The following is a 26946-nucleotide window of genomic DNA, read 5'->3' as shown; positions in this document are numbered from 1 at the left end:
CCGTATATACTCGAGTATAAGACAAGATTTTCAGCCCATTTTTTTTGGCTGAAAGTGCCCCACTCTGCTTATACTCGAGTCATTGTCCCAGGGGGTCAGCGGAGGAGGGGGAGCGGTGGCTATGACATACCCACCTGCTCCTGGCGAGGTCCCTGCATCTCCGGTCTCCGGGCGCTGACAGCTTCTTCCAGCGTTGAGCGGTCACATGGTACCGCTCATTACAATAATACATATGGACCCGACTCCACTCCCATAGGGGTGGAGCCGCATATTCATTACTGTAATGAGCAGTAACAGTGACCGCTCAATGCTGGAATAGGCTTTCAGCGCCTGGAGACCTGAGATGCAGGGTCCGCGCCAGGAGCAGGTGAGTATAATGCGCATTGCATGATAGCCTTACATGTAAAGCGCCATGGAATAAATGGCGCTATAATAATAAATAATAATAATAATAATAGTCACCTCTCCTGGTTTTGTCGCCGCTCTATCTTCCGCGTCCTCTACAGTGACGCTCAGGTTAAAGGCGCGATGACGTGGTTAGTCCGCGCCCTCTGCCTGAACGTTAGTGCAGATGACGTGGAAGACACAGCGACACCGGAACGAGGACAAGTGAATATAGCAAGTGCCGGGGGCCTGAACGACGAGAGGTGAGTATGTGATTTTTTTTTTAATCGCAGCAACAGCATATGGGGCAAATATCTTTATGGAGCATCTTATGGGGCCATAATCCGCATTTGTGGAGCATTATATGTGGCAAATATCTGTATGGAGCATCTTATGGGGCTATAATCAGCATTTGTGGAGCATTATATGGGACAAATATCTCTATGGAGCATCTTATGGGGCCATAATCAACATTTGTGCAGCATTGTATGGGGCAAATATCTCTATGGAGCATCTTATGGGGCCATAATCAACATTTGTGCAGCATTGTATGGGGCAAATATCTCTATGGAGCATCTTATGGGGCCATAATCAACATTTGTGCAGCATTGTATGGGGCTAATATCTCTATGGAGCATCTTATAGGGCCCTTATTAACCTTTATGCAGTACTGTATGGGGCATATTTTAATATGGAGCATCTTATGGGGCCATCATGAACTGTATGGAGCATTATATGGGGCTCCTGATTCAATATGGATATTCAAAAACACTTAACCTACTGATATCTCAATTAATTTTACTTTTATCAGTACCTATTTTTATTTATTTTTGAAATTTACCAGTAGCTGCTTCATTTTCCACCCTAGGCTTAAACTCGAGTCATTAAGTGTTCCCAGTTTTTTGTGGCAAAATTAGGGGGGTCGGCTTATACTCTGGCCGGCTTATACTCTAGTATATACGGTATGCATTTAACACTCCCTGAACCTAATTAGCACATTTATAGATTACAGACTAATTGTTACGCCTTGATTCAAAAGTGCATGAAGAAGAACATGAGTGCATTGCTAAGTAGTATTTTACAAAGTGCCACCGTGACCCTAGTCACTATCCACAGACTAGCCGTGAGGCAGAGGAGTCAAGAGGCTACAATTGACAATGATCTAATATTGGCAGCCAGTTAAATTTAACGGGTTAACAGCTGCGGTTAGGCTGTGATTCCACCCGTAGCTGTTAGAGTCACATGTTAGCTGTTCAAAACTGCTGACGTGCTGGGAAAGATGTGGGCTCAGTGCCGCAGCCCACATAAAAGGGGGGGATTCCGACTTGGACGTATTATTACGCCCAACGTCGGAAAGGAGTTAATTTGTTCTAGTTAGTGGCAGTATTTCTTTCTTTCTTTAAAAAAGAGTCTTGACATTATTACCTGCTGGCGAATCTCCATCCCATGTTATGTCTGTCAGGGAGAGAAGAGCAGATAAATCCAATGTGAATTGACTTTAAGTCGAATGTTCTGAAAAATGCAGGTCCCCAGGAACAAAAACAATATGCTATTTGATTCACGAGGATCATAAAATAAAAAGAATGCCTGGAGCCAATTCACACACTGCTGTAGATGGAAGCAGCCAGAGAGCAGGCTTATGACATCAAGCACCACCACCCATGCTTTTCCATAATGTCTTGCAGCTATCACATGGTCTAATGCAGTCAATCAAGGGGGACTATAACTGGGACTGTAATAGATAAGTGCAGGGAAAGTAGCTGCCAATTTAGAACTTTACATATTAGGGACAGGAAGTCAGCGAGCACAACTCATTACACATAGAGATAGAAGAAGGTCTAAATCTGATTGTGGTGTACTAGTGTAGCACAGAAGCACATTGAAAATGGGAGCAGTAGTCTCAGTCTGTGAATAATAATTCAAAGATTATATATATCAGTCAGTGTCACTGACTGTGAATTAATTAATCTGAAATATACTGCAGTTACAACACCTTAAAATGGCATGTAAAGTTTTGTCACCACTGGTCAAAATTACTTTTATTTTGACCAGTTAACCCCTTTACCCCAAGGGTGGTTTGCATGTTAATGACCGGGCCAATTTTTACAATTCTGACCACTGTCCCTTTATGAGGTTATAACTCTGGAATGCTTCATGTGATTCTGACATTGTTTTCTCGTGACATATTGTACTTTATGATAGTGGTAAAATTTCTTTGAAATTACTTGCTCTTATTTGTGAAAAAAATAGAAATTTGGCGAAAATTTAGAAAACTTCGCTATTTTCTATCTTTGAATTTTCATGCCCTTAAATTATAGAGATATGTTAAACAAAATACTTAATAAGTAACATTTCCCACATGTTTACTTTACATCAGCACAATTTTGGAACCAAAATGTTTTTCTTAGGGAGTTTTAAGGGTTAAAAGTTGACCAGCGATTTCTCATTTTTACAACACCATTTGTTTTTAAGGACCATATCACATTTGTAGTCACTTTGAGGGGTTTATATGATAGAAAATACCAAAAAGTGACACCATTCTAAAAACTACACCCCACAAGGTGCTCAAAACCACACTTAAGAAGTTTGTTAACCCTTCAGGTGCTTCACAGGAATTTTTGGAATGTTTTAAAAAAAATGAACATTTAACTTTTTTTCACGAAAGAATTACATCAGATCCAATTTGTTTTATTTTACCAAGGGTAACAGGAAAAATTGTTGTTGTACAATTTGTCCTGAATACGCCGATACCCCATATGTGGGAGTAAACCACTGTTTGGGCAAATGGCAGAGCTCGTAATGGAAGGAGCGCCATTTGATTTTTCAATGCAAAATTGGCTGGAATTGAGATTGGACACCATGTCACGTTTGGAGAGCCCTGATCTGCCTAAAGAGTGGAAACCTTCCACAAGTGATACCATTTTGGAAAGTAGACACCCTAAGGAACTTATCTAGATGTGTGGTGAGCACTTTGACCCACCAAGTGCTTCACAGAAGTTTATAATGAAGAGCCGTAAAAATAAAAAATCATATTTTTTTCACAAAAATTATCTTTTTGCCCCCAATTTTTTATTTTCCCAAGGGTAACAGGAGAAATTTGACCCCAAAAATTGTTGTGCAATTTGTCCTGAGTACGCTGAAACCCCATATGTGGGAGAAAACTACTGTTTGGACACACGTCGGGACTCGGAAGGGAAGAAGACGTGGCGTTTTGGAATGCAGACTTTGATGGAATGGTCTGCGAGCGTCATGTTGTGTTTGCAGAGCTCCTAATATACCTGAACAGTAGAACCCCCCACAAGTGACCCCATATTGGAAACTAGACCCCCAAGGAACTTACCTAGATGGATTGTGAGAGCTTTGAACCCCCAACTGTTTCACTAAAATTTATAATGCAGAGCCGTGAAAATAAAAAATAATTTTTTTCCAATAAAAATGATTTTTTTAGCCTCCAAATTTTTATTTTCCCAAGGGTAACAGGAGAAATTAGACCCCAAACGTTGTTGTCCAATTTGTCCTGAATATGTTGATATTCCATATGTGGGGGTAAACCACTGTTTAGGTGCACTGCCGAGCTTGGAAGGGAAGGAGAACCGTTTTACTTTTTCAAAGCAGAATTGGATGGAATTGAGATAGGACATCATATCATGTTTGGAGAGCCCCTGATGTGCCTAAACATTAAAACCTCCCACAAGTGACACCATTTTGGAAAGTAGACCCCTAAGGAACTTATCTAGATGTGTGGTGAGCACTTTGACCCACCAAGTGCTTCACAGAAAGTTATAATGTAGAGCCATAAAAATAAAAATCATATTTTTTCACAAAAATGATCTTTTCGCCCCCAATTTTTTATTTTTCCAAGGGTAACAGAAGAAATTGGACCCAACAAGTTGTTGTGCAATTTATCCTGAGTATGCTGATACCCCATATGTGGGGGTAAACCACTGTTTGGGTGCATGTCAGAGCTCGGAAGAGAAGGAGCGCCGTTTGACTTTTCAATGCAAAATTGACTGGAATCGAGATAGGACACCATGTCACGTTTGGAGAGCCCCTGATGTGCCTACACATTGAAACCCCCCACAAGTGACCCCATATTGGAAACTAGACCCCCAAAGGAACTTATCTAGATGTGTTGTGAGACCTTTGAAACGCCAAGTGTTTCACTACAGTCTATAACACAGAGCCGTGAAAATAAAAAAATCCTTTTTTTTCCGCAAAAATTATTTTTTAGCCCTTAGTTTTGCATTTTCCCAAGGGTAACAGGAGAAATTGGACCCCTAAAGTTGTTGTCCAATTTGTCCTGAGTACGCCGATACTTTATATGTTGGGGTAAACCCCTGTTTGGGCACACAGGAGAGCTCAGAAGGGAAGGAGTACTGTTTTACTTTTTCAATGCAGAATTGGCTGGAATTGAGATCGGATGCCATGTTGCGTTTGGAGAGCCCCTGATGTGCCTAAACAGTGGAAACCCCCCAATTCTAACTAAAGCCCTAACCCAAACATACCCCTAACAATATTCCCAACCCTAACTATAACCCTAACCACACCCCTAACCCTAATCCCAACCACACCTCTAACCCCAACACACCCCCTAACCCTAATCCCACCCCTAACCACACCCCTAACTCCATCACACCCCTAACCCTAATCCCAGCTGTAAATGTAATCCAAACCCTAACTTTAGCCCCAACCCCAACCCTAACTTTAGCCTCAACCCTAACCTTAACTTCAGCCCCAACCCTAACCCTAACTTTAGCCCAAACCCTAACTGAAGCCGCAACCCTAACTGTAGCCCAAACCCTAACTTTAGCCCCAACCCTAACCCTAACTTTAGCCCCAATCATAAACCTAACTTTAAACCCAACCCTAGCTTTAGCCCCAACCCTAACCCTAACTGTTGCCCCAACCCTAGCTGTAACCCCAACCCTAACTGTAACCCTAACCGTAACTTTAGCCCCAACCTTAACCCTAACTTTAGCCCCAACCCTAACCCTAACTTTAGCCCCAACCTTAACTGTAGCCCTAACCATAACTTTAGCCCCAACCCTAGCCCTAACCCTAATGGGAAAATGGAAATAAATACTTTTTTTAATTTTATTATTTTTCCCTAACTAAGGGGGTGATGAACATAGGTTTGATCTACTTTTATAGCGAGGTTTTAGCGGATTTTTATGATTGGCAGCTGTCACACACTAAAAGACGCTTTTAAATTCAAAAAATAGTTTTTGCATCTCCACATTTTGAGAGCTATAATTTTTCGATATTTTGGTCCACAGAATCATGTGAGGTCTTATTTTTTGCAGGACGAGTTGATGTTTTTATTGGTACCATTTTCGGGCACATGACACATTTTTTTTTTGGGGGGGGGGATTTATACCGCTCCACGTTTGGTAAAATTGATAAAGCAGTTTTATTCTACGGGTCAGTATGATTACTGCAATAACTCATTTATATCATTTTTTTATGTTTTGGCGCTTTTATACGATAAAAACTATTTTATATAAAAAATAATTATTTTTGCATCGCTTTATTCTGAAGGCTATAACTTTTTTATTTTTTCACTGATGATGCTGTATGGTGGCTCATTTTCTGTGGGACAAGATGATGTTTTCAGCGGTACCATGTTTACTTATATCCGTCTTTTTGATCGCGTGTTATTCCACTTTTTGTTTGGCAGTATGATAATAAAGCTGTTTTTTGGCTCATTTTTAATTTTTTTTATGGTGTTCACTGAAGGGGTTAATTGGTGGGGCACTTTTATAGGTCGGGTCTTTATGGACACGGCAATACTAAATATGTGTACTTTTATTATCTTTTTTTATTAAGATAAAGAAATGTATTTATTGGAACAATATATATATATATTTTTTATTTATTTAGAAATGTTTTATTTTTTTTTAACACATGTAAATATTATTTTTTTTTACTTTTGTACATTGCCCCAGGGGGGACATCACTGTATAGTGTCAGATCGCTGATCTGACACTTTGCAGTGCACTGTGTCAGATCTGAAACCTGACAGGCACTGCAGGAGGCTTGCTGGCTTGCAAGCCACCTCCCTGCAGGACCCGGAAGGAGCCCCGTGGCCATTTTGGATCCGCGGCCTGCAGGGGGGAGGAGGTAGGAGACCCTCTGAACAACGCGATCACATTGCATTGTTCCGAGGATCTCAGTGAAGCACGCGATGCTTCCCTATGCCACCGGAATGCTGTGATCATGTTTGATCGCAGTGTTCCGGAGGTTAATGTGCCGGGAGCAGTCCGTAACCGCTCCTGAGACCTAGAGCTGGATGTCAACTGTAACAATCTGCTGACACCCGGCGGTGATCGGCCTCGCTCCCCCCCAATCCACTATGACGTACTATCACGTCACTGGGAATTAAGTCCCAGGTCACCTCGATGGGATAGTACGTCATATGGGATAAAGGGGTTAACAGATATACCAGGTGGTGTGGAAGCATCCAAATTCACACCTGTAAAGAGATAATGCACTACCTAGGATAATACGATTAATCCCCAATCCCCACAGTTTTAAGCGTGCCCTAAAAACTCATTTGTTCAGACTGGCCTACCGCCTCAATGCATTAACCTAACGATCCCTGTGTGGCCTATATTAAAAAAAAAAAAAAATTAATTAACTGGTTCATGCAGCTTTACATGAACACCCAAGCCTTACACTATGGCTGGTCCGAATAACTATAGCAATTGTTACCATCCACCTCTCGTGTCTCCCCTTTTCCTCATAGTTTGTAAGCTTACGAGCAGGGCCCTCACTCCTCTTGGTATCTGTTTTGAACTGTATTTCTGTTATGCTGTAATGTCTATTGTATGTACAAGTCCCCTCTATAATTTGTAAAGCGCTGCGGAATATGTTGGCGCTATATAAATAAAAATTATTATTATTATATTATTATTATTAGATAAGGAAAAAAAATGTCATGCGGCACATAAAATGTAGTTAAATACTTCAGCTGAAAAAATAGCTGGTAAACAGTAGATTTTGGCTAACAGTAAGATAATGGCAGGTCTAAAGGTTGACTCTTTATAATCACTGTCTGTTACCCATTTTGTGGGTATTTAGGAAATAAACCATTGCCAGAAGTGCTTGGAGGCGTCTTACTCTCTTCTTTACCTTGGCTAAATCAAGTGAGCATGTGTATGGGTGGTTTGAAAGAAATATCTGTCAGATGAACAAGGTTTATGGCCAGGTGTAATATTAAATTATTTATGAATTAAACAGAGACACCTGTCATTTCTATTTGAAATGTGCCTTAAAGAGAATCTGTCAGTAAGATCAACCCTCCTAATCCGTCTATATGGGCATGCTCGTTATACAAAGCTGATTAAAATGATACCTTGCTATTTGCGAACTGATAACTTATTTCAGAAAAATCCACGTTTTTCTCGTCTCTAAATGAGCTGTTCCAGGCTATGGGGAGGATGATGCCTGGAAGATTACTGTGCCTCCAGAGACTATTTTAAATAAACAGGGGAGTTACCAGTGTAATACATGTAACTAACAGAAGAAATGAAATTTGTCTTCTTGTAAACACATTTTTTGCAAGTCACTGAGCTTTGTGTTAGAGGAATACTGCAGCCCTGTCTGCCGGTGAGATGGAAGTTGAAGCTGAGAGGAACCTGCAAATGTTTTACATATACTCATACACAGCTCTGCAGTGAGATCAGGAGAGCAGAGAGCGGCCATTACACATCACACTGGTAACTTCCCCTTCATGTAAAATAAGCTCTAGAGGCAGAATTATCTTACAGATGACATCCTCTCCACAGCCTGGTAGAGGTAATTTTCATAAAACTATAAAAGATGATTTATCAACAAGGCACCTGATACGAGGCATACAGAGATGACTTTTTTCAGCCGTTTATAACCTGTAAGCCTTTATCAATAGTTTAGTTAGGTCAAATGTATTTGACCTATTCCCATTAAAAAGTTTTTCTCATATTCATAAATAAGTAAAAGTGCAAACTGCTTGAAAAAACAAGGGATTATGGTGTAAAATGAAGGCTAGCCGCTATATTACAGCTACCAGCAGCTTACATAATATGTTCTACATGTTAAAAAAATAAAAAATTACCTTCTACTGAGTTTACATCCCATTCGAATCCTTCTGGAATTAGAATGCACACATTAATTTAGATCAATTGTATCACATAGATTTTATTTTCCAAAATGAGCAGGAATAGCGATATATTTTTATAGTTATCAGTAAAATATTCAGCTAAGAAGTTAGAATTCTAATCAAAATAATATGATAATTGTTTCACATTTTTAAAGTACAAAGAAACATAATGAATATTACCTTCTAGTGAATTTATGTCCCATTTAAATCCTGTTTACATTTAGGATACAAATATTCAGCAGTTAATTTTAAATAACATATCATTGTTATATTTTTAGCATTTGCGACACTTACATTTTTTACATTTAATGTTATCATAACTATTGATTAGTTTCCTTTTAATGGAAACCATTAGCATGCTGCTGCTGTAAATCCAGTAATTTTTTGGTCTTTCGAATTACTTTTTATTTTAGCCATCAAGGCGAAAAGATGTGACTGATGTGACTGTAGTTACCTGTCTTTGGTAACTGGATAGAAGTTTGGGCATAGCGAGACCTCTGGAATTCACTCATGGACATGAGAACAAATGACCCAGATGATGGTCCATGACTTTTTGTTGTTATTCCATTTCTTGTAGAAGATTCATACTTTTCCTGTCCTGGCTTCTTCTGTGCAATCAATTTTCCTCCTTGGTTGGTAATTTTTCCAGCATGAATGCCAGCTGCACATACTGAAGACTCCTAGAAATGTAAAATTTGCAGATATGATATCACTTCATCATTTTATCATTGACTACTGCAACCTCCTACTCTGTGGCCTCCCCTCAAACACTCTCGCACCCCTTCAATCTATTCTAAACTCTGCTGTCCGGCTAATCCACCTGTCCCCCCGCTATTCCCTGGCCTCTCCCCTCTGTCAATCCCTTCACTGGCTCCCCATTGCCCAGAGACTCCAGTACAAAACCCCAACCATTAAATACAAAGCCATCCACAACCTGTCTCCTCCATACATCTTTGACCTTGTCTCCCGGTACTAACCTGCACGCAACCTCCGATCCTCACAAGATCTCTTTCTTTACTCCCCTCTTATCTCCTCTTCCCACAATCGTATACAAGATTTCTCTCGCGCATCACCCCTACTCTGGAACCCTCTACCACAACATATCAAACTCTCGCCTACCATCGAAACCTTCAAAAAGAACCTGAAGACCTACCTCTTCCGACAAGCCTACAACCTGTAGTAACCACCGATAGCCCAAACCGCGGCACGACCAGCTCTACCCTCGCCTACTGTATTCTCACCCATCCCTTGTAAATTGTGAGCCCTCGCGGGCAGAGTCCTCTCTCCTCCTGTACCAGTTGTGTCTTGTATTGTTTAAGATTATTGATTTTGTTTTTATTATGTATACCCCTCCTCACATATAAAGCGCCATGGAATAAATGGCGCTATAATAATAAATAATAACAGTAATTTCAGAAAATATTATAAATAATTAAATGATATCTCACCTCTGCAAAAGATGTCTTTCCCCAAACCTTTTCCTTCTGTTTAAGGCAACCAGGGGGACATACAATGCTAAAAGAATAAAGTTGTGACATAATAATATCTCTTAGTCCAAACAGCATATGTTACATAGGTAGTTTCACCTTAAAAATCTGCAACTTAATCAAATACACGCATACTAATAAATCAGCAAGAAAATCCACTAAAACTATGGGACTAAACTAGAACTTACACATTAATTTCAGCGGGAAGTTGCATTCCTGTGTAATCGCAGTTTCCTTCAACTACAAAAAAAGATAGAACATGTTCTAGGAAAGTGTAAGATGAAGGAACAGTGGAAAGAAGCACTGCACAGGTATAAGGTTGTCATTTTATGTAAATGAACAATGCCCATAATGGGATAGTCTACATTTCGATGACAACTGTAGCCAATGTTGCCTCATGGAGGAGAAAAAAATCCTCCTTTATAAAATATCAATCAAAAGCTGAGAGGCTGGGCTAGCAGTGTGTCAACAAATGCGGAGGATTGTACACACTCAGCTTTCAAACCGCTCAGCACTTATTAGTACATAAAATTTAAAGATAGTTTGTATTGGTATTTAGGGTTTAGCTGAGTAAATGACAGACTGCTTGTGAATTAGAAGACAAAATGTGGAAACCAGATGATCGGAAACTTTTAAATATCCTTTTAAAAAGGCAATGAGAAAATCGGTAGGTTTCAAAATGTTGAAGAAAAATGCATACGAAAAAAATCTCCTTTAACAGATATACCTGATGGTGTGGAAGCATCCAAATTCACACCTGTAAAGAGATAAGGAAAAAAAATGTTGTGCGGCACATAACATGTAGTTAATTACTTCAGCTGATAAAATAGCTGGTAAACTGAGTAGAGTTTGGCTAACAGTATGTTAGGGGTCGAGTTCCCGCCTCTGCACAGGGGGAATCTCAGGCCATCTCCGCTGCAGTCTCCCATTCTTCTTCTGCCTCAGTGGAGCCTGCTCAGCGGAGATGTCGGTCCCAGCGTCTTGCTCAGTCTCACTCTGTGCAAAGGGTTACTGCTGCTTTTCCAGCTTCTGCCATTGAAGCCAGTGCTGGGCAGCGGCGAGCAGACGCTTTTTGGACTAAGTCCTCCTTTTCCCATTCGGAGCATGCCCAGGGCAAGATCTCCCGTTGGAGATCGAGGGTCACATGCTGCAGCAGATTCCATTGGTCTTCCAGGAAGGTCCTGAAGGTGCTCAACTTCTGTGGCAGCCTCCCATTGGTCCTTCTGGGAAGGTCCTGTACATGCTCCAGCTATAAAAGGTTTGCATGACCGCACGGCCATATTCTAGTGTACATTTGTATACGTGTGTGTGTGTGTTATGAACTGGTGGTTTAGGAGCAACATGGGACGAGCTCTGAAGGAGGTGGTACCTGTACTGACCGCAGTCCCTAAGCTCAACACAACACTAGAAGTAGCCGTGGGATGCTCCTGTCACTCCCTAGTCACCTTGTCACAGCCTGAGAACTAACTACCCCTAAAGATAGAAACAGGAAAACTATCTTGCCTCAGAGAAAATCCCCAAAGGATAGATAGCCCCCCACAAGTAATGACTGTGAATGGAGAGGGAAAAGACATACACAGAATGAAACCAGGATGTAGCATAGGAGGCCAGTCTAGCTAGATAGATAAGACAGGATAGAATACTGTGCGGTCAGTATTAAAAACTACAAAAATCCACACAGAGTTTACAAAAATCTCCACACCTGACTAAAGGTGTGGAGTGTTGTGAATTCTGTGGCTGAATTCACTCCTGTGGTCACAAGTGGTACTGCAGCTTCTGAGCTTCCTCCCTCAGGTGTTCTGGTGAGCTCGTTAACTGCTTAATTACTTAACTCCGCCTGATGCTGCTATCCTTGCTCCTTGTCAATGTTTCAGTGTTGGATCTGAGCTTCTCCTGATTGTTCCTGTGACCTGCTGCTCTGTATAGCTAAGTGCCTTTTGCTTTTTTGTTGCTTTTTTTCTGTCCAGCTTGTCTTTTGTTTTGCTGGAAGCTCTGAGACGCAAAGGGTGTACCGCCGTGCCGTTAGTTCGGCACGGTGGTTTTTTTTTGCCCCCTTTGCGTGGTTTTGCTTTAGGGTTTTTTGTAGACTGCAAAGTTCGCTTTACTGTCCTCGCTCTGTCCTAGAATATCGGGCCCCACTTTGCTGAATCTATTTCATCCCTACGTTTTGTCTTTTCATCTTACTCACAGTCATTATATGTGGGGGGCTGCCTTTTCCTTTGGGGAATTTCTCTGGGGCAAGTCAGGCCTATTTTTCTATCTTCAGGCTAGCTAGTTTCTTAGGCTGTGCCGAGTTGCCTAGGTAGTTGTTAGGCGCAATCCACAGCCGCTTTTAGTTGTGTTTAGGATAGGATCAGGTGTGCAGTCTACAGAGTTTCCACGTCTCAGAGTTCGTTCTTGTATTTTTGGGTATTTGTCAGATCACTGTGTGCGCTCTGATCGCTAAGCACACTGTGTTTCTGGATTGCCTTCATAACACCTGTCATTAGCAAACATAACAGTACAAGGAGCCCGACTAATGATTCTCAATAGAGGGAAAGAAAAAGTTCTGACATCATTTTTTTTTTTTTTCTCTGCTCTGTGTTCACTTTTTTTTTTCCCCTAGACATTTGGGTGATTCTGGACACAGGTGTGGACATGGATATTCAGGGTCTGTGCTCTTCAATGGATAATCTCGTTATAAATGTACAAAAAATTCAAGATACTATTGATCAGAAATCTATGTTAGAACCAAGAATTCCTATTCCTGATTTGTTTTTTGGAGATAGAACTAAGTTTCTAAGTTTCAAAAATAATTGTAAGCTATTTCTGGCCTTGAAACCTCATTCTTCTGGTAATCCTATTCAACAGGTTTTGATTATTATTTCTTTTTTGCGCGGCGACCCTCAAGACTGGGCATTTTCTCTTGCGCCAGGAGACCCTGCATTGAGTAGTGTCGATGCGTTTTTCCTGGCGCTCGGATTGCTGTACGATGAGCCTAATTCAGTGGATCAGGCTGAGAAAAATTTGCTGGCTTTGTGCCAGGGTCAGGATGATATAGAAGTATATTGTCAGAAATTTAGGAAATGGTCAGTACTCACTCAGTGGAATGAATCTGCGCTGGCAGCTTTGTTCAGAAAGGGTCTCTCTGAGGCTCTTAAGGATGTCATGGTGGGATTTCCTATGCCTGCTGGTTTGAATGAGTCTTTGTCTTTGGCCATTCAGATCGGTCGACGCTTGCGCGAGCGTAAATCTGTGCACCATTTGGCGGTACTGCCTGAGGTTAAACCTGAGCCTATGCAGTGCGATAGGACTATGACTAGAGTTGAACGGCAGGAATACAGACGTCTGAATGGTCTGTGTTTCTACTGTGGTGATTCCACTCATGCTATTTCTGATTGTCCTAAGCGCACTAAGCGGTCCGCTAGGTCTGCCGTCATTGGTACTGTACAGTCCAAATTCCTTCTGTCCATTACCTTGATATGCTCTTTGTCGTCGTTTTCTGTCATGGCGTTTGTGGATTCGGGCGCTGCCCTGAATCTGATGGATTTGGATTATGCTAAACGTTGTGGGTTTTTCTTGGAGCCTTTGCGGTGTCCTATTCCATTGAGAGGAATTGATGCTACACCTTTGGCCAAGAATAAACCTCAATACTGGGCCCAGCTGACCATGTGCATGGCTCCTGCACATCAGGAAGTTATTCGCTTTCTGGTGTTGCATAATCTGCATGATGTGGTCGTTTTGGGGTTGCCATGGCTACAAACCCATAATCCAGTATTGGATTGGAATTCCATGTCGGTATCCAGCTGGGGTTGTCAGGGGGTACATGGTGATGTTCCATTTTTGTCGATTTCGTCATCCACCCCTTCTGAGGTCCCAGAGTTCTTGTCTGATTATCTGGATGTATTTGAAGAGCCCAAGTCCGATGCTCTACCTCCGCATAGGGATTGTGATTGTGCTATCAATTTGATTCCTGGTAGTAAATTCCCTAAAGGTCGATTATTTAATTTATCCGTGCCCGAACACGCTGCTATGCGCAGTTATGTGAAGGAATCCCTGGAGAAGGGACATATTCGCCCATCGTCATCACCACTGGGAGCAGGGTTCTTCTTTGTAGCCAAGAAGGATGGTTCGCTGAGACCGTGTATTGATTACCGCCTTCTTAATAAGATCACTGTTAAATTTCAGTATCCCTTGCCATTGTTATCTGACTTGTTTGCTCGGATTAAGGGGGCTAGTTGGTTCACTAAGATAGATCTTCGTGGTGCGTATAATCTGGTGAGAATCAGGCAAGGAGATGAATGGAAAACTGCATTCAATATGCCCGAGGGTCATTTTGAGTATCTAGTGATGCCGTTCGGACTTGCCAATGCTCCATCTGTGTTTCAGTCTTTTATGCATGACATCTTCCGTGAGTATCTGGATAAATTCCTGATTGTTTACTTGGATGACATTTTGATCTTCTCAGATGATTGGGAGTCTCATGTGAAGCAGGTCAGAATGGTTTTTCAGGTCCTGCGTGCTAACTCTTTGTTTGTGAAGGGATCAAAGTGTCTCTTCGGTGTGCAGAAAGTTTCATTTTTAGGGTTCATCTTTACCCCTTCTACTATCGAGATGGATCCAGTTAAGGTCCAAGCCATCCAGGATTGGATTCAGCCGACATCTCTGAAAAGTCTGCAAAAGTTCCTGGGCTTTGCTAATTTTTATCGTCGCTTCATCTGTAATTTTTCTAGCATTGCCAAACCATTGACCGATTTGACCAAGAAGGGTGCTGATTTGGTTAATTGGTCTTCTGCTGCTGTGGAAGCTTTTCAGGAGTTGAAGCGTCGTTTTTGTTCTGCCCCTGTGTTGTGTCAGCCAGATGTTTCTCTTCCGTTCCAGGTCGAGGTTGATGCTTCTGAGATTGGAGCAGGGGCGGTTTTGTCACAGAGAGGTTCTGATTGCTCAGTGATGAAACCATGTGCTTTCTTTTCCAGGAAGTTTTCGCCCGCTGAGCGTAATTATGATGTGGGCAATCGAGAGTTGCTGGCCATGAAGTGGGCATTCGAGGAGTGGCGTCATTAGCTTGAAGGAGCTAAGCATCGCGTGGTGGTATTGACTGATCATAAGAACTTGACTTATCTCGAGTCTGCCAAGCGCTTGAATCCTAGACAGGCCCGTTGGTCGTTATTTTTTGCCCGCTTCGACTTTGTGATTTCGTACCTTCCGGGCTCTAAAAATGTGAAGGCGGATGCTCTGTCTAGGAGTTTTGTGCCCGACTCTCCGGGTTTATCTGAGCCAGCGGGTATCCTCAAGGAAGGAGTCATTGTGTCTGCCATCTCCCCTGATTTGCGGCGGGTGCTGCAAAAATTTCAGGCGAATAAACCTGATCGTTGTCCAGCAGAGAAACTGTTCGTCCCTGATAGGTGGACTAATAAACTTATCTCTGAACTTCATTGTTCGGTGTTGGCTGGTCATCCTGGAATCTTTGGTACCAGAGAGTTAGTGGCTAGATCCTTCTAGTGGCCATCTCTGTCACGGGATGTACGTACTTTTGTGCAGTCCTGTGGGATTTGTGCTAGGGCTAAGCCCTGCTGTTCTCGTGCCAGTGGGTTGCTTTTGCCCTTGCCGGTCCCAAAGAGACCTTGGACACATATTTCGATGGATTTCATTTCTGACCTTCCCGTTTCTCAAAAGATGTCAGTCATTTGGGTGGTCTGTGATCGCTTTTCTAAAATGGTCCATCTGGTGCCCTTGGCTAAATTGCCTTCCTCCTCTGATTTGGTACCTTTGTTCTTTCAGCATGTGGTTCGGTTGCATGGCATTCCTGAGAATATTGTTTCTGACAGAGGTTCCCAGTTTGTTTCAAGGTTTTGGCGAGCCTTTTGTGGTAGGATGGGCATTGACCTATCCTTTTCCTCGGCTTTCCATCCTCAGACTAATGGCCAGACCGAACGAACCAATCAGACCTTGGAAACATATCTGAGATGTTTTGTTTCTGCAGACCAGGATGATTGGGTGTCCTTTTTGCCGTTGGCTGAGTTCGCCCTTAATAATCGGGCCAGCTCGGCTACCTTGGTTTCTCCATTTTTTTGCAATTCTGGGTTCCATCCTCGTTTCTCTTCAGGACAGGTTGAGTCTTCGGACTGTCCTGGTGTGGATTCTGTGGTGGATAGGTTGCAGCAGATCTGGACTCAGGTAGTGGACAATTTGATCTTGTCCCAGGAGAAAGCTCAACTTTTCGCTAATCGCAGACGCCGTGTGGGTCCCCGACTTCGTGTTGGGGATCTGGTTTGGTTATCTTCTCGTCATATTCCTATGAAGGTTTCCTCTCCTAAATTTAAACCTCGTTTTATTGGTCCGTATAGGATTTCTGAGGTTCTCAATCCTGTGTCTTTTCGTTTGACCCTCCCAGACTCCTTTTCCATACATAATGTATTCCATAGGTCGTTGTTGCGGAGATACGTGGCACCTATGGTTCCATCTGTTGAGCCTCCTGCCCCGGTTTTGGTGGAGGGGGAATTGGAGTATATTGTGGAGAAGATTTTGGATTCTCGTGTTTCTAGACGGAAACTCCAGTATCTGGTTAAATGGAAGGGTTATGCTCAGGAAGATAATTCCTGGGTTTTTGCCTCTGATGTTCATGCTTCCGATCTTGTTCGTGCCTTTCATGCGGCTCATCCTGGTCGGCCTGGGGGCTCTGGTGAGGGTTCGGTGACCCCTCCTCAAGGGGGGGGTACTGTTGTGAATTCTGTGGCTGAATTCACTCCTGTGGTCACAAGTGGTACTGCAGCTTCTGAGCTTCCTCCCTCAGGTGTTCTGGTGAGCTCGTTAACTGCTTCATTACTTAACTCCGCCTGATGCTGCTATCCTTGCTCCTTGTCAATGTTTCAGTGTTGGATCTGAGCTTCTCCTGATTGTTCCTGTGACCTGCTGCTCTGTATAGCTAAGTGCCTTTTGCTTTTTTGTTGCTTTTTTTCTGTCCAGCTTGTCTTTTGTTTTGCTGGAAGCTCTGAGACGCAAAGGGTGTACCGCCGTGCCGTTAGTTCGGCACGGTGGGTTTTTTTTGCCCCCTTTGCGTGGTTTTGCTTTAGGGTTTTTTGTAGACTGCAAAGTTCGCTTTACTGTCCTCGCTCTGTCCTAGAATATCGGGCCCCACTTTGCTGAATCTATTTCATCCCTACGTTTTGTCTTTTCATCTTACTCACAGTCATTATATGTGGGGGGCTGCCTTTTCCTTTGGGGAATTTCTCTGGGGCAAGTCAGGCCTATTTTTCTATCTTCAGGCTAGCTAGTTTCTTAGGCTGTGCCGAGTTGCCTAGGTAGTTGTTAGGCGCAATCCACAGCCACTTTTAGTTGTGTTTAGGATAGGATCAGGTGTGCAGTCTACAGAGTTTCCACGTCTCAGAGTTCGTTCTTGTATTTTTGGGTATTTGTCAGATCACTGTGTGCGCTCTGATCGCTAAGCACACTGTGTTTCTGGATTGCCTTCATAACACCTGTCATTAGCAAACATAACAGTGGAGGGTAAATCTGCTTCCCAGAGCTTCCAGCTTAACTGAATTAATCCATACTGACAAGCTGGACAAAACATAGAATGCACAGAACGAATAAGTCCACAACATGTGGACAGAAAAGAGCAAAGCAAGGACTTATCTTTGCTGAACTGGTCAGGATATCAGGGAAATCCAAGAGAGATGTGAATCCAACCAGGGACCATTGACAAGTGGCACTGGCTGAAGGAAAGAGCCAGGCATAAATAGCCGAGCAGAAAGACAATCAGTGGAAGCAGCTGAACACTGCTAAATCCAAGGAGCAGCCATTCCACTTAAAACCACCGGAGGAAGCCCAAGAGCAGAACTCACAAAAGTGCCACTTACAACCACCGGAGGGAGCCCAAAAGCGGAATTCACAACAGTGTGTTGATGAGTGCAAGTCGTTCTTTAAAACCCCCTCCCTTTTGTATGACTGTTCGCATATGGTGTATGGCTGCTATCTAGTGCCCGGCTGAACTGTCAGCATTATAACACACGAAACAGCATCTACTGCTGTGCCCGCCAGTGCGGTGCCACGCGACATTAGAGCGCTTCCTTAGCCCATGTCTGGGTGGTTAGTGGCGTCCGCCAGTACGGCACATTTCGCACTCTTGTGCTCAAAACTATTATTTCAGTTTATCTCTTACACCCAGTAGCGGTGTCGAGCGCAAGTAGTCTAGACGGACTCAAATCCCGAGTCTTGGGACTGAGTTCGGTGACTCCTTGCTTGCGCTCTTTGTGCGGTACCGCGGCCCTGTGACTTAACAGAGTTCGCTTCCACCGCCATATAGCGCTGCCATTTGCTAGCAGCAGGTTCTCTCCTGCACGGTGAACCCCGGACAGCGAACGCACCTAACAACATCTCACTATTTACTCGGTGCGTTCCGCCAGTCCTAACACGGTAAGATAATGACAGGTCTAAAGGTTGACTCTTTATAATCACTGTCTGTTACCCATTTTGTGGGTATTTAGGAAATAAACCACAGCCAGAAGTGCTTGGAGGCGTCTTACTCTCTTCATTACCTTGGCTAAATCAAGTGAGCATGTGTATGGGTGGTTTGAAAGAAATATTTGTCAGATGAACAAGGTTTATGGCCAGGTGTAATATTAAACTATTTATGACTTAAACAGAGACACCTGTCATTTCTATTTGAAATGTGCCTTAAAGAGAATCTGTCAGTAAGATCAACCCTCCTAATCTGTTTATATGGGCATGCTGGTTATACAAAGCTGATTAAAATGATACCTTGCTATTTGTGAACTGATAACTTATTTCAGAAAAATCCATATTTTTCTCATCTGTAAATGAGCTGTTCCAGGCTATGGGGAGGATGATGCCTGGAAGATTACTGTGCCTCCAGAGACTATTTTAAATAAAAAGGGGAGTTACCAGTGTGATACATGTAACTAACAGAAGAAATGAAATTTGTCTTCTTGTAAACACATATTTTGCAAGTCACTGAGCTTTGTGTTAGAGGAATACTGCAGCCCTGTCTGCCGGTGATATGGAAGTTGAAGCTGAGAGGAACCTGCAAATGTTTTACATATACTCACACACAGCTCTGCAGTGAGATCAGGAGAGCACAGAGCGGCCATTACACATCACACTGGTAACTTCCCCTTCATGTAAAATAAGCTCTAGAGGCAGAATTATCTTACAGATGTCATCCTCTCCACAGCCTGGTAGCGGTAATTTTCATAAAACTATAAAAGATGATTTATCAACAAGGCATCTGATACGAGGCATACAGAGATGACTTTTTTCAGCCGTTTATAACCTGTATGCCTTTATCAATAGTTTAGTTAGGTCAAGTGTAGTGACCTATTCCCATTAAAAAGTTTTTCTCATATTCATAAATAAGTAAAATTGCAAACTGCTTGAAAAAACAAGGGATTATGGTGTAAAATGTAGGCTAGCCGCTATATTACAGCTACCAGCAGCTTACATAATATGTTCTATATGTTAAAAAAATAAAAAATTACCTTCTACTGAGTTTACATCCCATTCGAATCCTTCTGGAATTAGAATGCACACATTAATTTAGATCAATTGTATCACATAGATTTTATTTTCCAAAATGAGCAGGAATACCGATATATTTTTACAGTTATCAGTAAAATATTCAGCTAAGAAGTTAGAATTCTAAACAAAATAATAGAATAATTGTTTCACATTTTTAAAGTACAAAGAAATATAATGAATATTACCTTCTAGTGAATTTATGTTCCATTTAAATCCTGTTTACATTTAGGATACAAATATTCAGCAGTTAATTTTAAATAACATATCATTGTGATATTTTTAGCATTTGTGACACTTACATTTTTTACATTTAATGTTATCATAACTATTGATTAGTTTCCTTTTCCTGGAAACCATTAGCATGCTGCTGCTGTAAATCCAGTAATTTTTCGGTCTTTTGAATTACTTTTTATTTTAGCCATCAAGGCAAAAAGATGTGACTGATGTGACTGTAGTTACCTGTCTTTGGTAGCTGGATAGAAGTTTGGGCATAGCGAGACCTCTGGAATTCACTTATGGTCATGAGAACAAATGACCCAGATGATGGTCCATGACTTTTTGTTGTTATTCCATTTCTTGTAGAAGATTCATACTTTTCCTGTCCTGGCTTCTTCTGCGCAATCAATTTTCCTCCTTGGTTGGTAATTTTTCCAGCATGAATGCCAGCTGCACATACTGAAGACTCCTGGAAATGTAAAATTTGCAGATATGATATCATTTCATCATTTTATCATTGACTACTGCAACCTCCTACTCTGTGGCCTCCCCTCAAACACTCTCGCACCTCTTCAATCTATTCTAAACTCTGCTGCCTGACAAATCCACCTGTCCCCCCCGCTATTCCCTGGCCTCTCCCCTCTGTTAATTCCTTCACTGGCTCCCCATTGCCCAGAGACTCCAGCACAAAACCCTAACCATGACATACAAAGCCATCCACAACCTGTCTCCCCCATACATCTTTGACCTCGTCTCCCGGTACTTACCTGCACGCAACCTCCGATCCTCACAAGATCTCTTTCTTTACTCCCCTCTTATCTCCTCTTCCCACAATCGTATACAAGATTTCTCTCGCACATCACCCCTACTCTGGAACCCTCTACCACAACATATCAAACTCTCGCCTACCATCGAAACCTTCAAAAAGAACCTGAAGACCTACCTCTTCCGACAAGCCTACAACCTGCAGTAACCACCGATAGACCAAACCGCTGCATGACCAGCTCTACCCTCGCCTACTGTATTCTCACCCATCCCTTGTAGATTGTGAGCTCTCGCGGGCAGGGTCCTCTCTCCTCCCGTACCAGTTGTGACTTGTGTTATTTAAGATTATTGAATTTGTTTTTATTATGTATACCCCTCCTCACATGTAAAGCGCCATGGAATAAATGGCGCTATAATAATAAATAATAATAATTTCAGAAAATATTTTAAATCATTAAATGAGATCTCACCTCTGCAAAAGATGTCTTTCCCCAAACCTTTTCCTTCTGTTCAAGGCAATCAGGAGGACATACAATGCTAAAAGAATAAAGTTGTGACATAATAATATCTATTAGTCCAAACAGCATATGTTACATATATAGTTTCACCTTAAAAATCTGCAACTTAATCAAATACACGCATACTAGTAAATTAGCAAGAAAATCAACTAAAACTATGGGACTAAACTAGAACTTACACATTAATTTCAGCGGGAAGTTGCATTCCTGTGTAATCGCAGTTTCCTTCAACTACAAAAAAAGATAGAACATGTTCTAGGAAAGTGTAAAATGAAGGAACAGTGGATAGAAGCACAGCACAGGTATAAGGTTGTCATTTTATGTAAATGAACAATGCCGATAATGGGATAGTCTACATTTTGATGATAACTGTAGCCAATGTTGCCTCATGGAGGAGAAAAAAATCCTCCTTTATAAAATATCAATCAAAATCTGAGAGGCTGGGCTAGCAGTGCGTCAACAGGGGCGGAGGATTGTACACACTCAGCTTTCAAACCGCTCAGCACTTATTAGTACATAAAATTTAAAGATAGTTTGTGTGGGTATTTAGGGTTTAGCTGAGTAAATGACACTGCTTGTGTATTAGAAGAGAAAATGTGGAAACCAGATGACCGGAAACTTTTAAATATCCTTTTTAAAAGGCAATGAGAAAATCGGTAGGTTTCAAAATGTTGAAGAAAAATGCCTACGAAAAAAATCTCCTTTAACAGATATACCTGGTGGTGTGGAAGCATCCAAATTCACACCTGTAAAGAGATAAGGAAAAAAAATGTCATGCGGCACATAACATGTAGTTAATTACTTCAGCTGAATAAATAGCTGGTAAACTGAGTAGATTTTGGCTAACAGTAAGATAATGGCAGGTCTAAAGGTTGACTCTTTATAATCACTGTCTATTACCCATTTTGTGGGTATTTATTAAATAAACCACTGCCAGAAGTGCTTGGAGGTGTCTTACTCTCTTCTTTACCTTGGCTAAATCAAGTGAGCATGTGTATGGGTGGTTTGAAAGAAATATCTACCAGATGAACAAGGTTTATGGCAAGGTGTAATATTAAACTATTTATGAATTAAACAGAGACACCTGTCATTTCTATTTGAAATGTGCCTTAAAGAGAATCTGTCAGTGAGATCAACCCTCCTAATCCGTCTATATGGGCATGCTCGTTATACAAAGCTGATTAAAATGATACCTTGCTATTTGCGAACTAATAACTTATTTCAGAAAAATCCACGTTTTTCTCATCTGTAAATGAGCTGTTCCAGGCTATGGGGAGGATGATGCCTGGAAGATTACTGTGCCTCCAGAGACTATTTTAAATAAAAAGGGGAGTTACCAGTGTAATACATGTAACTATCAGAAGAAATGAAATTTGTCTTCTTGTAAACACATTTTTTGCAAGTCACTGAGCTTTGTGTTAGAGGAATACTTGCAGCCCTGTCTGCCAGTGAGATGGAAGTTGAAGCTGAGAGGAACCTGCAAATGTTTTACATATACTCACACACTGTTAGGACTGGCGGAACGCACCAAGAGAGATGATATAGATGCGTTCGCAGTCCGGGGTCCACCGTGCAGGTGAAACCTGCTGCTAGGAAATGACAGACAATATGGCGGTATTCAAAAGAATACACGCGTGGGTTAAACCTCACCCAGCGTGAAGAAAGCGATCCTGTTACGTCACAGGACCGCGGTACCGCACATAGAGCGCGAGCAAGTGGTCAGCGAACTAAACCCCAACAGGGATTGTAGTCCGATTAGACCCTTGCTGGCACTACACCGCTACTGGGTGTGAAAGGAATGATATAATTAAGGCACCGAAGTGCGAACTGTGCCGTGCTGGCAGGCACCACTAAGCACCCAGACGTGGGTCAGGAAGCGCACACTGGTGCGTGGCACCGCACTGGCGGTCACAGCAGTAGACGCTGACACGTGAGTGACACGTTGAGTGATAAGTCGGGCGCTAGATAGCAGCCATACTCCATACGCGAACAATCATACAATAGGGTAGGGGTATTTAAAGAACGACTTGCACTCACAACAAACACACGTATTAAATTGTACACTAGCGCATGGCCGTGCGGTCATGCGCAGTTTATATAGTTGCAGGACAGGAAGCGGCCACAGAAACTTTGCCCTTCCAAGACCTGCCAAGAGGACCAATAGAATGCGCTGCAGAGTCTGAGCACATGACCCTCGATCTCCAACGGGAGATCTTGCCCTGGGCATGCTCAGTGTGCGCAGACAAGGACTTAGTCCCAGAGAAGTCCACTCGCTGCTGACCAGTATAGGCTTTACAGGCAGAAGCTGGAGAAGCAGCAGTAACTCTTCTCACAGAGTCAGACTGAGCGAGACGCTGGGATCGACGTCCCTGCTGAGCAGGCTCCACTGCGGCTGGAGGAGAATGGGAGACCGCAGCGGAGACGGATCGAGATTCCCCCTGTGCAGCAGAGGAAACTCGACTCCTAACATTACCCCCCCCCCCTAGGGCCCCCCCCTCGTTGGGCCTCGCTACGTTCGAAGGCAGCAATGAGCTGTGGGGCCCGAATGTTTTCAGCAGGCTCCCATGACCTGTTCTCTGGACCATAACCCTTCCAATCCACCAGATAGAACTTTTTGCCGCGTACCACCTTACACCCCAAAATAGCGTTCACCTCGTAATCGTCCGTAGACGAACCCGATGTCCCGGCAGATGACTCGGAAAACCGGGACATGTATACGGGTTTCAAGAGGGACACATGAAAGGTGTCGGTGATACCCAAGCGTGGAGGAAGAGCCAGGCGGTAGACCACAGGATTAACCTGTTCGAGAACCTTGAAGGGACCCAAGTAGCGAGGCGCAAACTTAGTGGACTCAACTCGCAGCCTGATGTTACGGGCGGAGAGCCACACCAAGTCGCCAGGAGCAAAGGTCGGAGCGGGGCACCGATGAACATCGGCGGAGGACCTCATTCTCTCCTTGGAAGCCCGAATGGCATCCTGAGTGCGATCCCAAATGTCCCGTGCCTCCACAGCCCAGTCTGCCACCCTGGAATCGGCGGAAGACACGGGCATGGGCACAGGTACCCGCGGATGCTGACCATAGTTAAGGAGGAATGGGGTCTGTCCAGTGGAGTCAGCTACAGCATTGTTAAGAGCAAACTCCGCCCACGGTAGCAAAGATGCCCAGTCATCTTGTTTAGCAGAGACAAAATGTCGCAGATATGTGACCAAGGTCTGGTTGGCTCTCTCCACCAACCCATTCGTCTCGGGATGATATGCCGAAGAGAGATTCAACTCGATACTGAGAAGGCGACAAAGCTCTCTCCAGAACCGAGACGCAAACTGGGGACCCCGGTCACTGACAATTTTGTCTGGCATACCGTGAAGACGGAAGATGTGTTTAACAAACAATGCTGCCAAGGCCCGTGCAGAAGGTAGCCGGGAAAGCGGCACCAAATGCACCATTTTAGAAAAATGGTCGGTGATAACCCAAATGACAGTACAGCCACGTGACTTGGGCAAACCCACCACAAAGTCCATCCCGACCATCTCCCAGGGCCTGTCTGCCACCGGCAGAGGGTATAACAACCCAGCTGGCCGTTGACGGAGAGACTTATTTTTGGCACAAGAGACACATGCCCGAACGTAGTCTCCAACGTCACGAACCATATGTGGCCACCAATACATTCTCGCCAACAACTCAGATGTCCTCTTTGCCCCAAAGTGTCCACCCACTCTGGACGAATGAGCCCACGAGAGAACCTCCGGACGCAAATTGATGGGGACAAAAGTCTTGCCCGGAGGCACAGACTCAAGCAAAACCGGAGCTACGGTTCTCAGACTCTCTGAAGGGACAATGAGCCGAGGCTCGTCCTCCTCCTCCACAGTTGACACCAGGGAGCGAGAGAGAGCGTCAGCACGGATGTTCTTCTCCCCGGCGAGATAATGTAGGGTGAAGTGGAACTGGGAGAAAAACAAGGACCATCTGGCCTGACGAGAATTCAGCCGCTGGGCTGTCTGTAAATAGACCAAATTCTTGTGGTCCGTGAAGACTTGGAATGGGAACCGAGCACCCTCCAAGAGATGTCTCCATTCCGAAAAGGCCAACTTCATTGCCCACAACTCCCTATCCCCGATGGAGTAATTTCTCTCCGCTGGTGAGAAGGTTTTTGAGAAGAAGAAGCATGGATGCTTCCGACCTTGAGCATCCTTTTGATAGAGGACTGCTCCTGCACCAACGGAAGAGGCATCCACCTCCATTAGGAATGGCTTATCCACATCGGGACGACGTAAGATGGGAGCGCTAGCAAAGTGGGACTTAATAGAAGTGAAGGCCTTGGAGACCTCTTCGGACCACGATTTAGGATTCGCTCCCTTCTTGGTGAGGGATACCAAGGGAGCTACCAGGGTTGAGAAGTGGGGGATGAACTGACGATAGTAATTTATGAACCCCATAAAGCGCTGCACCGCTTTCAGAGAATGGGGTTCCTGCCAGTCCATCACTGCCTGTAGTTTGGCAGGATCCATAGCCAATCCCTGGGCCGAGATGATGTAGCCCAGGAAAGGTAAAGACTCCTGCTCAAACATACACTTCTCCAATTTGGCATAGAGGGAGTTTGCCCGTAGGAGGTCGAAGACTTTGCAAACATCTCTCCGGTGGGAGTCAATATCTGGAGAGTAGATAAGAATATCATCCAGATAGACTACGACCGAGGTGGAAAGCATATCCCGGAAGATATCGTTCACAAAGTCTTGGAAAACGGCTGGGGCATTACAGAGCCCGAAGGGCATCACCAGATATTCATAGTGCCCATCCCTGGTGTTAAAGGCCGTCTTCCATTCGTCCCCCTCACGGATGCGAATCAGGTTGTAAGCACCCCGCAAATCTAATTTAGTAAATACCCTTGCTCCCCGAAGTCTATCGAATAACTCAGATATCAAGGGCAAAGGATACTTATTCTTAACGGTGATGGCGTTAAGACCCCTGTAGTCTATGCATGGGCGCAATTCCCCATTCTTCTTCTGCACGAAGAAGAACCCTGCCCCAGCAGGTGACACTGACTTCCTAATGAATCCTCTTGCCAGATTTTCCCGGATGTACTGTGACATTGCCTCCGTCTCCGGGAGAGATAGCGGATAAACTCGACCCCGGGGAGGCTCAGCACCAGGCAAGAGATCAATAGGACAGTCATAGGGGCGATGAGGCGGAAGGACCTCCGCCGCCTTTTTGGAGAACACGTCTGCATAAGACCAATACTGCTTGGGGAGAGAGGATAGATCTGCGGGTACCTCAGTAGTAGCAACCTGAACGCACTCCCTCTGACACCTACCCCCACAAGATTCACCCCAACCCAGAATTCTGCCTGAGGACCACTCGATATGAGGAGAGTGGTACCATAGCCAAGGTATTCCCAACAGGACCTCATCAATTCCCTCCGGAATGACGAGCAGAGAAATTATCTCCTGATGAGATGGCGACATGGACAGAGTAAAAGGGATGGTCTGGTCTGTTATCTGGGAGGGCAATGTCGACCCATTCACCACTCGCACCGTTACTGGTTGAGCAAGCATAACCAGGGGTATTGCGTGACGTTGGGCAAAGGCAGAAGACATAAAATTGCCCTCCGCCCCAGAATCCACGCAGAGCTCTACCGAGTGGGAGAATGAGCCAATAGTAATTGTCCCCTTAAAGGACAACTTAGAGGCAAACGTCGCCGTGTCTAGTGTACCTCCACCTACTACCACTAGACGCTGACGTTTCCTCGACCGCTGAGGACATCTGGTGGCTAGATGTCCTGACTGCTGGCAAACATGACAGACCCTGAGTGCACAAGCGGACCGGGACTTAGATCCTGCTTGTGACACTTCCCTGGCCTCATGTGACTCAGTAACCAGGACCGGAAATTCCAGAGGTTTGGCGAAAGTAGGAGCCAGCCGAAACCTC

At 43.6% G+C, this 26946-nt stretch overlaps 1 protein-coding gene across 1 annotated transcript in view; it reads right to left on the bottom strand.

Annotated features, from left to right (window-relative positions):
* Positions 1-26946, bottom strand: part of LOC138648215 (uncharacterized) — a 100364-nt gene that overhangs the window by 15108 nt on the left and 58310 nt on the right. The window contains exons 66-78 of the mRNA XM_069737737.1: positions 21740-21769; positions 21203-21254; positions 20976-21042; positions 19984-20209; positions 19710-19739; positions 19485-19517; positions 10736-10765; positions 10197-10248; positions 9970-10036; positions 8976-9201; positions 8702-8731; positions 8477-8509; positions 1810-1839 (exon numbers count right to left, since the gene is read on the bottom strand). Coding sequence (XP_069593838.1) covers positions 1810-1839; positions 8477-8509; positions 8702-8731; positions 8976-9201; positions 9970-10036; positions 10197-10248; positions 10736-10765; positions 19485-19517; positions 19710-19739; positions 19984-20209; positions 20976-21042; positions 21203-21254; positions 21740-21769 — 906 coding nt within the window. The remainder of the gene's footprint in view (positions 1-1809; positions 1840-8476; positions 8510-8701; positions 8732-8975; positions 9202-9969; positions 10037-10196; positions 10249-10735; positions 10766-19484; positions 19518-19709; positions 19740-19983; positions 20210-20975; positions 21043-21202; positions 21255-21739; positions 21770-26946) is intronic.

Source organism: Ranitomeya imitator, chromosome 8 (assembly GCF_032444005.1).
Source record: "Ranitomeya imitator isolate aRanImi1 chromosome 8, aRanImi1.pri, whole genome shotgun sequence".
Classification (NCBI taxonomy): domain Eukaryota; kingdom Metazoa; phylum Chordata; class Amphibia; order Anura; family Dendrobatidae; genus Ranitomeya; species Ranitomeya imitator.
This window is presented reverse-complemented; position numbering and strand designations above follow the sequence as displayed.